This window comes from Eublepharis macularius, chromosome 14, assembly GCF_028583425.1.
Source record: "Eublepharis macularius isolate TG4126 chromosome 14, MPM_Emac_v1.0, whole genome shotgun sequence".
NCBI classification, from domain to species: domain Eukaryota; kingdom Metazoa; phylum Chordata; class Lepidosauria; order Squamata; family Eublepharidae; genus Eublepharis; species Eublepharis macularius.
Window position 1 is genome coordinate 83,406 of NC_072803.1, and position 12,193 is coordinate 95,598.

The window sequence follows — 12,193 nt, forward strand, 5'->3', positions numbered from 1 at the left end:
CCGCCCGCTGCAGCAGCTCCACCTGCCCCAGAGGCGCCCCTCCCTCGGGCCCAGTTGCATGCAAGAGGCCGGGCCCGTGGACGGCCAAGGGGGTCTGGCCGCCGGCCTCGCCAGTGAGCCCCGCTGCCACGTTCCGGAGGGTGGGGTGTTCTGCTGGACAGGCGGGGCCGCAGACAAAGGTGTTATACAGCTGCTGGAGACAAGGGGGAAGGGTCCTGGGGGGGCGGGGACAGCAAAGCGGGGCTTGGCCGCGTGACCTGGTTGCCGCAGCCGGGAAGGCTGGGTGGAGAGGCAGCTGCTTCTGACCATGCACTCGCACAGGCGCTGGACGGCACAGGGGGCGAGCGGGGAGGGGGCTGGCGAGGCAGCGCCTGGGCCATCGACGGGCCCCTGGCTGCCTTTCCTTCCAAATGGGCTCTGCCCAGCCCTCGACACCCTGCCTCTCCTACACGCCTCCCCTTCCTCAAGTCTGCTGGGGGAGGTGGGATGGTATAATAATAAAGACTGATTTCTGTGCAACGGGTGTCTGTGGTCTTTGCCTTGGGACGGGGACTGGGGCAGGCCCGCTGTGTCTGCCTCTGGGTGGCGGCCTCAGGCCAACCCTCCCCTTCGGCGTGACTTGGTGGCTGTTCCCTACTCCCGGGACTGGCTGCTGCCCTGGATTCCTCATGGCAGGGCGCCTGGCAGTCCCATGCCAACCTCTCTGGACACAGCTGCCACGGACTTGGCGCTGCATTGGGCAAACGAGGGAGAGGCTCCTCAGACCATGCCCACCCCTCTCCTTCCCGACTGCGAGCCCCGCCCAACGCACGAGCCAGTGTGGTTTGCCGGCATGGGTGTGATTTGCCTGCTGCTCTGGGGCCTGGCCGGGATCGCGTGCTGCCCATTGGCTGCGCCTATCCTGGCCCCTCCTCCTGCCGCTTGTCAGGAACAGCGCCCTTTGGCTGCGCCTGGCGGTGGCCGTGCATCAGACCCGCCCACAACACTTTCTGGTTTTACCAATTTGCATCTCTGCGCTGCTGCTGGCGCCGCTGTGGCCACAGTTTGCTGGCACAGGATCCGGCCCGGCGCCGCTGCCACACCGCATGTGCAGCTGCACCGGCGTTGGGGCCGGCCATAGGATTGCGCTGTTAGTATTTTATAGTGACACTTCATAGTTACATTGATATGTTTAAAGAGTTATATTGCTTTCACAGTTATAGAATGCTGACAATTTATTATGTGACTTTAATTTGCAATGCTTTGTAAGTTTACAAATTTATAATTTTGTATTTGTACTGTAAAGGACTGCAGTTGGTATGTAGAAAGGTTTGCAAAAAATAAAAATTTATTTTCCTAAAATTTATTTTCCTAAGTTTAGAGAAAGAAAGAAACACTAGTTGAAATTCAGGGGTTATCCAACCAAGGGTTTTCTTATCCCACTCCTCATATTTTTGAATCTGAAAATTTTTGTTTACAAACTTTACACTTTAATGTTTCTAAATTTAAGCTTTTTGTAGTTATGCCTTTTTAAAACTATGTATATATAAAATTAAAGTTAATTGTAGGTTTATAAAATGTAATTTGCTATTCATGTTTGAATGCTTAAAGTTTTATAGTTAATACTCTTAGTATTTTATAGTGACACTTCATAGTTACATTGATATGTTTAAAGAGTTATATCACTTTCACAGTTATATCGCTTTCACAGTTATAGAATGCTGACAATTTATTATGTAACTTTAATTTGCAATGCCTTGTAAGTTTACAAATTTATAATTTTGTACTTTGTACTGTAAAGGACTGCAGTTGGTATGTAGAAAGGATTGCAAAAAAAAAAATTCCTAAAAAAAAAAAATTCTTTTCCTAAGCCTAAGCCTAAACCTGGAGAAAGTGGGGTTTGGAGAGGGAAAGGACCTTGGCATGGCATAATTCCATAAAGTCCACCCCCCAAATTAGCCATTTTCTCCAGGCGAACTGATCTCTGTGGCCTGGAGACCAGTTGGAAATCCAGGAGATCTCCAGCCACTACCTGGATGCAGGCAACCCTAGGTTCAGAGCTTTTCAATTTCCCCACAATATTTTTCTTTGGCTTTGCAAATAACGAAATTGGAATCATGAATAAGGAACTGGGAACCTACTTCAGCTTCATCTTAGTCTGCAGAGAGAAACATTTACCTCAGAAAACCAACCCAGCAAACGTGCTCTCTAATGCTACTTCCAATAATGTTGAAGGATTGTTTACATATTTTTTGTTTCGTGCCTAGCCACCTCGATAGTCCTCTCTCTGAGAGCCCTGACTTTGAGCCTATGTGCAATATGCTAGTACAGTGGCGTGCCCCGTGTGTGTGTGTTGTAAGGATTGCTGAGACAATGGCCGTTTCCACACGGCTTACCTTATTCTGCAAAATAGCGAAATCTCACGAGAAGACAGTTATCGCGCGAAAAGATGCTGTTATTGCATGAGAAGACGCGATAACAGCGTCTTCTCACAAGATTTCGCTATTTTGCAGAATATGGTAAGCCGTGTGGAAACGGCCAATGCTGTGCTTTTATTTTTTAAATGCACTATTGCATACAGCATGAAAATACTGTAGGAGGAGGCTGGCAAAAGGTTTAGCTTGTGTTAGACCTGAATTAAGCTACCCTGTGCCCTGAGTGGGCATTCACACTACAGACCACATCCAGGCCTTGAACTCGGCATCTGGGAGTTGCTAAGGAGTTGTCAGGACTTGCCAGATGATCCTTCTCCAAAACACTTCACTGCATCACTCACGTGAAAGAGTTAAAGTTGTTTATTTAAGAATAGAAAAACCAGTCGCAAGTAACTCAGACAAAGGTATTGACTGGAATACCTAAAGGTTAGAGAATACAGATAGATATGGGGTGGAGTTCCTCCCACCCAGTGGGAAAAGGGTCATGTGGAGTTTCCGCGGGCAATGTCTAGGTGGCCGGCCTGAGAACGAGGGAGGAGGGAAAGGGGGTTTGACTTCGCCAAGGTCAAATTTTCAGCTTGGCAGGAACAGTCTGGAAACATGCCTGCAGGGAAGATAAACAATTAACTGCGGCACATTAAACATCAGGTGCCTCTCTGCACTCACTCAGAGAGACATTCAGATGCATGGCAGATATGCAGGGCTTATCTGACAGGAATACGTGGTGCTGCTCAGCTTGGTACTCCGGGTCACATAATGAACTGGGAATCCCTTACAGCCAGTTTGGAGGGAAGTATTGCAAGCCCTCTAATATTCTATTGCTAGGAAGAGACATTTGACACCCCCCCTACAATGGCACAGACACCCCTTTCTCACTACCTATGGATGTGCTCTGTAGTGGACTCTTCTGCATTGGCTTCTGATGGGGGGGGGGCACAAGAAATACTTCTGCTGGCTTAGCCATTAGTACTCTTCAGATGGCTGCTGAGTCAGAGGCCTTTAAAAGAAGAGTGGACACTCTTGCGATGGTCAGCTCTGTCAACAGCTGCAGCAACTAAATGGAACCTCCAGCTGCAGAGGCAGTCCACCTGGCCACAAAGAGCAGCACTGGGCCGTGGGAGCTTCTCTGGACCAGGCAGTGTAGTAAAGCCGCTAATAGATGGACACGAGCCGCAGCCCTGGCGGTGAGTAACACTCCAGCGCTCCCCCTCCGCTCCCCGGCAGCCAGGCTTTCCAAGCCCACTGGGCAGCTTCTCGGGGGTTCTCTGGGGATGCTCGAGGCAGGGCCTGGAGCCCAGGCATATGGCGGTGTGCAGGCATGTGGCATTGTTGTGCACCCTGCATGGCAGTCACTGCATGTGCCTCTCCCCCTGCCCACAGTTACCACCCAAAGTGCCATTGGGGGATGCAGTGGGCAAGCATCGAAGGTGAGGTGGGGCTGCCCCTTCCCTGCCCCTACCCTGGGGCAGCCCCTCACCATGTGCTTCTCCATGTGCTGCCCCCTGCCCATTAACGGGGAAGATGCTTTCTGGCCCAGCTCCTGAAGGCTCCTCCCGGACACCCTTTGCCCCCTCCCTGCATGCCTCCCTGCCGGAGGCGTCTCTGGGGCGAGCTGCTACTCTGGGGCTGTGCGTTGCGATGCCCTCCAAGCTCCCGGACTGCACCGACTCCTCTCCGCCGAGCCCACCTGGGAAGGCCCCCACCCCAGCCGGCAGCAAGTGTGATGCGTTGGCAGGCCCCTCCTTTCTCACTAGCCCAAGCCCTGCTTTCGACCCCCCCACCATCACTCTGTGCTGTAGCCACCTGGCTGAAGGGGGTGGGGGGCTCCGCCTTGCAGGGCCCAGAACATCTGGCTCTCTTAGGGGACTACCCCATTGCCTTGAGTTTTAGGGGAAATGGTTCAAATGCAAACGCTGTAAGAAGCTTGTAGCTGTAGGGGTAACTGAATGGAGGTATATATTTCCATTTCCCCGTGAGCCAGTGGATTAGTGGGGGGGGGGGAGGATGAAAGGTGAAGGTGCAAAACAAGTTCTGTAGTAAATAAAATTCTTTCCTACACAGAATAAGTAGGGCTGTCAGCATGCTTGGATATTAAGCTAAGCTTTGTAATGTTCACCACACTGAACATTTACCCCACTGAACAATTTAATTATGTATTATCAAGCAGATTATCAAGCAGATTGCATGTGTGTGCATGTGTGTAGGGGGGGCTGGTTACACGCTGTTACATGCTAGAGGATGTGGCTTCTTTTACTGAGAACAAAGGGGAAAAAGCGGGGGGGAACTCAACCCAAAATAGTATGTGAGACAGAAGGGTCAAGCTAACATTAAAAACATAACAAAATTACATAAATTTATTAAGAAGTGTATATACAAACCACAATTAAAAATATTTAATTTTTAAAAAAACTTTAAAAGGTAACCATATAAAATACATGAGATTAAAAAACTTCATACATAAAAATGGATGACCCAATGATCAATAATAAAAACATCCAAATAAATAGTAAAACATATACACTAGATGGACTATCTAAGACTAATTAGACCACACTGGGTGGACCATATACAACTAAATGAACCATACATGTTTTGCCCCCTACAGGCCTCCTCAGTGGTCAATATTATTATACAGCCCCACACATCCAAGAGTTAATAATAACAGTAATAAATATATTCAAATTAAAAGTCAGGTATTGCTGACTGCAACTACTAGCGTGTGGTTGAGATTTATACCAGAAACCATGACTGCACTCCCATGGTATCTTTATCCACACATTTGGCTCTTGTACCCAATGTTATTCTGGTATAAAGTATTCCCTAACTCTGGAAGGGGAATTAAGATTTGATTTTTTCTAGAACTCACTTACTTGTCTTCTTGGCCATCCGTGATATCCACAAAACTCTTCTTCAGCACCACATTTCAAATGAACCAGTTTTCTTCCCGTCAGTTTTCTCCATTGTCCAAATCTCACATCCATACATAGTATTGGGGAATACCATAGAATCACAGAATCATAGAGCTGGAAGAGGCCATACAGACCTTCTAGTCCAACCCCCTGCCCAATGCAGGATGAGCCTAAAGCATCCCTGACCAATATTCATCCAGCCTCTTCTTGAAAACTGCCAGTGAAGGGGAGCTCACCACCTCCCTAGGCAGCTGATTCCACCTTTGAAGTATTCTGACCACGAAAAAGTTTTTCCTAATATCCAGCTGGTACCTTTCTGCATGTAATTCAAGCCCATTGCTTCGGGTCCTATTCTCTGTGTTCATGTGTTCCTATATATTTTCCACAAAATGCTATAACGCTTTTCCCTACAAGATGGCAATGTTTGTCCATGCCATTTCTCTGCCACTAATTCATTTCAAGAATATCTTCCCATTTTCCACAGAACGCTATAATACTTTTTACCACAAGATGGCACTGTCCGTCCATACCATTTCTCAAACTGAACCTCTTAAAAGAATTCATGGACTTTAAATTAGAATTTTTTTTACAATGTAATTAAATGATGCATTCCTTTACCTTTGCAAATTTTAAGTCTCTAAAAACAGGACGCTTAATAAAACTGAATGGCACTAGTGATGTATGAGGGTTCAGCTATGGTTTGGCAAGGCCTGGGGTTAACTTAGTCTAAAGTTATGGCTGGCCTAGGTTGTGGTAGGGTTGGGGTCAATATGAGGCTAGGGTTATAGCTGACCTAGGTTTGAGATAGGGTTGGGGTTAACATGGGTCTAGGGTTACAGCTGACCTAGGATTCCGATAGGGTTGGGGTCAACATGGGGCTAGCCTAGGGTTGAGACATGGTCAGGGTCAACTTGGGGCTATGGTTAGCGCTGGCCTAGGGCTAGGGCTACAATACAATACAAATACCAGACTAGAACTTTCTCTCATGTTTACTCAAAAGTAGACTTGTGGTTACCTGTTGCATTAAATGCACCGTACAAAAACCTAAATTCTGACATGCCACCTTAGGTTCTGCAGGATGCAACTGTACGGATTTTAAAACTGTTTTGTAAATTTATTTTTAAACAAGAGAAATGTGTTAAAAGTGGTGTTAAAAGTTCTATTGACGCTTTCATCTAGTTGAAATAGTTGGTGTCAGTGGCTTTACACCCTCCCTCCATATCCTTCCTCCCCCCTCAGCTTTACTTTATCTCGCAAGCAATTGTGTAGTGGTGCAAACCAGACACCCGATTCCTTAAAGGCTTCTTCATTTACGATAACTGCAGAGCAGGTACGATGGCTCGGAAGAAAAGATATAAGAATAATGAACTGAAAGCTGTTCCTTGTCCACTGAACCAGGGGTGTTCTTGGAAGGCCCTGAACTCCTGTGGGCTTGGAACTTGGAACTGAAACTATCCCTTCTACAATCCTTACAGTGAGTTTTGCTGGGAGAACTTCTTTAAGAAGCAGTATGCAGTACTTAGGGGAAAACCTCTACAGAGGAAGCGTGGGGCAGTGTTTAGAGTCTCAGAATGTTTCTTGGGAGGTACAGGTTCGAATTTCCCCTCCGTAAAGGAAACTTGCTCAAGTCAGGCTAGACCACCTCTCAGGGTGCTTGTGTGGAGATTCTAAAGTTGTGTGGAAGAGGAGAGAACTATGCTTTAAGCTGCTGGAGATTTCCTGGGGTTATGAAACCCATCTCTAACACAACATTTCATTAAATAACCAGAGCAGCAAGGTTATTTTTGGAAAAAAAATGAAAGCATTAGGTGAGAATCATGGGTTCAACACAGTGCTACTTAAATTAGTGGGATATACTGCCAATTTCAACAGAAAGTGGCTCATGTGTATCCTGAATTTTGAAGAGTGAAAATACTATTCAATATTGAAAATGTTTTTGGAGGAGATATCAATATTGGTAACATAAAAAGCAAAATCATTGAGCAGTGTTAACAGCAATTAGCCCCTCCCCTGCTTTTCAGAGTCTGTTCTCAGATAATTTTAGGACTGTGAATCCCTCCTGTTGATGCTTTCTCCTAAATTATCTCCTTTTCAATTAGCTTTTATTATTTTAATGAACGATCCTCCATCCCTCCCACAGCTTTTGGACTTGTTCACATAATTGCCTATATTTTATGTAAATGGAATTGCTACTCTGTAAAAGTATACAAACGTGTCTATCACACAAAATCTAATAAACAGCTTGAATAAACCCATTATTTGCAATATTATGGCATCTGATGGCAGCTTGGAAAACACAGACCTGACAGATACAGGCACCTGATAAGGCCTGAAAAATGTGAATGGGGAGGGCTCCAAAAGGCCACAGTTAATTGACTTTAAAAATAACTTGCTTCTTTACAGCTCTGCTTGGCTGAGTAGGATTCACAAATTGCTGTCTTGAACTTCTTAATGAGAAAAATAGCTGCCACTGAAAGTCTCAATGACATGGACTTTGAATGGAATGACAGACACTTGAGTGGAATAACGGCCCTTGGGTGCAGAAGACGGGCTCTGGGACTGAAATGACAGACCCATGAGTGGAATGACAGCCACTAGGTGTGGTAGAACACTCTGAGACTGGAATGACAGACACTTGAGTCAGCTCCTCCCCCCACAAAATGTGGCTCCAAACACACACATCTCAACTTGTCAGCAGACACAAAATTGCCTCGAGAATGTGCAGTACAGAATGATGGGACCCCCAAGCTGTTTCAGCACCAATCCAGCTGCGATGTGCAGAACGGGCCACGGTGCTTGTGGGCACTGTGGCACCAGGCAACATTTTAAGTTGTCAACGGCAGTGGTGGTCAACGGTGGTGGTCAACGGCGTTTCATCAGATTGGAGGGAGGTGTCCAGTGGGGTGCCGCAGGGCTCAGTTTTGGGCCCGGTACTTTTCAATATTTTTATCAATGATCTGGATGAAGGAGTGGAAGGGCTGCTCATTAAATTTGCTGATGATACCAAATTGGGAGCGGTAGCAAACACCCAAGAAGATAGAATTAAAATTCAACAAGACCTGAATACTCTGGAGAAGTGGGCAGCTGTGAATAGGATGCAATTCAACAAAGACAAGTGCACAGTATTACATCTGGGCCACAAAAATGAGAAGCACAAATACTGGATGGGGGATATATTTCTGGGCAGTAGTATATGTGAAAGGGATCTTGGGGTAAGAGTGGACTGTAAACTGAATATGAGCAGTCAGTGTGATGCGGTGGCAAAAAAGGCTAATTCAGTCCTGGGTTGTATCAAAGGGGCCATAGCGTCAAAATCGCAGGAGGTCATAGCCCCTCTCTATACTGCCTTGGTCAGGCCACACCTGGAGTATTGTGTGCAGTTCTGGAGGCCTGACTTCAAAAAGGATGTGGACAAAATCGAGAGGGTGCAGAGGAGAGCGACGAGAATGATCAGGGGTCTGGAGACCGAGCCCTACAAGGAATGGCTGAGGGCCTTGGGAATGTTTAGTTTGGAGAAGAGGAGGTTGAGGGGGGACATGATTGCTCTCTTTAAATATTTGAAAGGCTGTCATTTGGAGGAGGGCAAAGAGCTGTTCCAGTTGGCAGCAGAGGGTAGGACGCAAAGCAATGGGCTAAAACTACATGCACAAAGGTACCGGCTGGATATTAGGAAAAACTTTTTCACCGTCAGAGTAGTTCAAAAGTGGAATCAGCTGCCTAGGGAGGTGGTGAGCTCCCCTTCACTGGCAGTTTTCAAGAAGAGTCTGGATGAATACTTGTCAGAGATGCTTTAGGCTGATCCTGCACTGGGCAGGGGGTTGGACTAGATGGTCTGTATGGCGCCTTCCCACTCTGTGATTCTATGAAGTTTTAAGAAAGGGGGGGGCAGGTGGGACTTCTGCCCAGCAAGGCAGAAAATCATTCCTGTGACACAAGCAGCCACCACATTACAAAAATCTTCATTGTGTGCCTGGGGGTACGCTGTGGTCAGTCTTTCCTGGCCGGCTCACCTGTGGCAGCGGTCATTTTGTGTCTGCACCCACCTTAGTGTGTCAGAATTACAAAGGGGCCTGCAGGCTCAAAAGGTTGAGGAGCCCTGAACTATTTATTTTATTGGATTTATTGCAAGCAGGCTCAGAGCTGATAACAATAAACTAAGTACATAAAGGAATAAAACAGTAATAGCATAAAACAAGGTAAAACCATCTCTAGTGATTTTAAGTGGGTGTGTGTCTTTAAATGCTAGGTGTGGTACAGCTGAAGAGTGGGGGGTGAAAGAGAGGGAGAAGTGAGGGAGATGATTGGCTGAGGACTGAGAGGGTGGGCGGAGTGAAGGCAGTTTTTAGTTACTAAGTGGAGAGAAAAAATTCAGTCAGGGCAAGAGAGGCTGGTTGTGGGCAGCCTGAGAGTGTCTGTGAATTACTGAGAGAAATATAATCTGTGCGGAAATCTGGACTCTCTGCATCTGAGAGAAACCCATTCATTCTATCTGAAGCAGGCAAACTGTGTGTGCAGCCTGAGAAAAGATCGGTGTTTCCACGCAGGTGTCTTTCATTCCAGTCCCGGAGGCCTTCTGTCTCACCCAGAGGCCTGTCGCTCGTGTCCCGGAGCCCTCCGGCTACTCCTTGGGGCGGTCACATTCCAGTCCCTGAATAGTCTAGCTGCGTCCCAAGGCATTCCTGGGAAATCCTTTCCACCTTTTCTTTGCAACTTGTTTTGCGCTGTTGTGTATTTCAACGGAGCCCATGCAAATCAATGGGCCTTCCTGGTTCCCATTCCTTCCAACGGACCTGCAAGCCTCTCCGGTGGTTTCCAGCGGGCGGCCCCCGCCTTGCCTTGCAGGGCATCTCCCCCCCCCTCCCCGGGGCTCTTCCTTGCCCCCCCCCACCTCGCCGCCAGGCGCCCAGCAAGGGAAGGGCCGCGGCAACGCTGCTCCGTCCTTCCGCCCCCCACGACGGGGCCGCGCGCGGAAGACCCCCCCCCCTCCGCCCCCCCACGACGGGGCCGCGTTTGCCGCCGGGCCGGGGAAGTGACACCGAGGCCTCCCGGCCACTTCGGGGACCGGATCCAGAGGCGGCGGCGGCGGCGGCGGCGGCGTAACGTGTGAAGGGGGCTGCGGCAGGCAACGCGCGTCTGACGCCGAAGGTCGCGCGCGGCTCTCCCGCCTCCCGGACCAGCCGCGGCCCCACCTGGGCGGGCAACCGAGAGCGGCCCGGGAAGGGAGCCGCACGCAAGCCCCTGGGCGGGCCGGGAGGCCTCCAGGAATGCCGCCGCCGCCTGCGGGCCCGGAGAAAACGGCGAGGGCGGCGGGGCCGGGGCAGGCCGCCCGCCCGCCCCTCCCTCCCGGGTCCTGAGGCCGCTCTAGGCCTGCGCGGCGGCGGCGTTGCCAGGCAGGCCGGAAGGAAGCGCCCTCAGCTGCCGCCGCCGCCGCCGGTCTCCCGGGCAACGGCCAAGCGGCAGGGCCCGGCGGGCGGGAGCGGCTGCGCTGGGCCCGGCGGAGGGGGCGGCCATGGCCGGGCCGGCGCTGCGCGTGGGGGACCAGCTCATCCTGGAGGAGGACTACGACGAGGCCTACCTTCCCAGCCCGCAAGGTAAGCGGCGGCGGCGGCCCCTCGCCCCGGCCCCTCGCCCCGCTCCCGCCGCTCCCGGCGCCCCCGCCCGCTGACCCCCCGCTCTCCTCTCGCCCCGCCGGCAGAGATCGGGGACTTCGCGCGCGTGATCGGGATCGACCCGGACCGCGAGCCGGAGCTGATGTGGCTGGCGCGGGAGGGCATCGTGGCGCCGCTGCCCGCCGAGTGGAAGCCCTGGTGAGAGCCCAGCGGGGACGGGCAGGGCAGGGCAGGGCAGGGCGCTCTGGCGGCGGCGGGGCTGCCTGGCCGCGCGGGCCGCCTGCCGTGCCGTGCCGTGCCGTGCCGTGCCGGGACGGAGGCGCGAGAAGCCCGAGGCCGCCTCAGGCGGAGTCCGCGCTGGGCGGGCGGGCGGGGGCGCCGAAGGCCGGTGCTTCCGCGGGCAAAGCCGGCGCTCTGCCGCCCGGGCGCCCCTCCGGGGCCTGGCTGCGGGAAGGGCGCGGCGGCCAAGGCGATCCCGGCGCCCACAGCCGGGCCACTGGGCGGGGAGGAGGAAAAGCGCCTCCCGGCTGTGCCGTCCTGGTTTCCCAGCGAGGTCAACGGAAGGCGCCAGAGGCGGGCCAGGTAAGCCCCTCGCTCGCTTCTTGACCCCCCACCCCGCCCCGCCCTTGCAGGCACTGCCGCCGCCTGTTTCCCCCTTTTCCCAAATAAAGAAATCACGCCCGCCTCTCGCCAGCAGCAGCACCCTTCCTCACTAGGCTGGAATAGTCGAAGCCGCCCCCCAAATCTGGCTGCCCAGTGATCAACTTCGGTCGGCCATCTTGCAGTAAAAGTAGGGCCGCGCCCGTAGGGCACCCGTTCCCTTTTCCCGGCGTCTGGCCCTGTTAGATATTGTTCCCACCTTGTTTCTTCGGTACTGGTGCCATAGTGGCTCCTCGCCTACGCTAGGAAGGCGCTGTCGTTCTGCGCTTTTGGTGTGCGTGTGCAGTTTCTTACAGCCTGTGTTTTTTGTCAGCCAAGATATCACTGGGGACATCTATTACTTCAACTTTGCCAATGGTCAGTCAACATGGGACCACCCATGTGATGAGCATTACCGACAGCTTGTGCTCCAGGAGAGGGAGAAGCTTTTGGAACAGGGAGAAGGCTTCAAGAAGAAAGACTACAAGAAGAAGAAGAAAGAAAAGAAAGAAAAAAAGGAAAAGAAAGAGAGAGACCTCCTGAAACGGCCAGCGGTGAGCGTTTTGGTGGCTTATTCAGCTGGTTCAGACAGCGTGTTCCTGGAGCAGGGTCGGCCTGCCAC

At 51.1% G+C, this 12,193-nt stretch overlaps 1 protein-coding gene across 3 annotated transcripts in view; it reads left to right on the top strand.

The window, feature by feature from the left end:
• Nucleotides 1-10,736: 10,736 nt before the first annotated feature.
• Nucleotides 10,737-12,193, top strand: part of CEP164 (centrosomal protein 164) — a 112,491-nt gene continuing 111,034 nt past the window's right edge. For 2 of the 3 annotated variants that reach the window (XR_008598236.1, XM_054998624.1), the window contains exons 1-3: nt 10,737-10,914; nt 11,019-11,130; nt 11,906-12,125. Coding sequence is in view for 1 of the 3 variants with exons in the window: in XM_054998624.1 (XP_054854599.1) it covers nt 10,833-10,914; nt 11,019-11,130; nt 11,906-12,125 (414 nt within the window). In the remaining 2 variants the exon portion in view is untranslated. Of the gene's footprint in view, nt 10,915-11,018; nt 11,131-11,190; nt 11,515-11,905; nt 12,126-12,193 lie in introns of those variants that run through there. The other variant, XM_054998625.1, reaches the window with a different exon arrangement.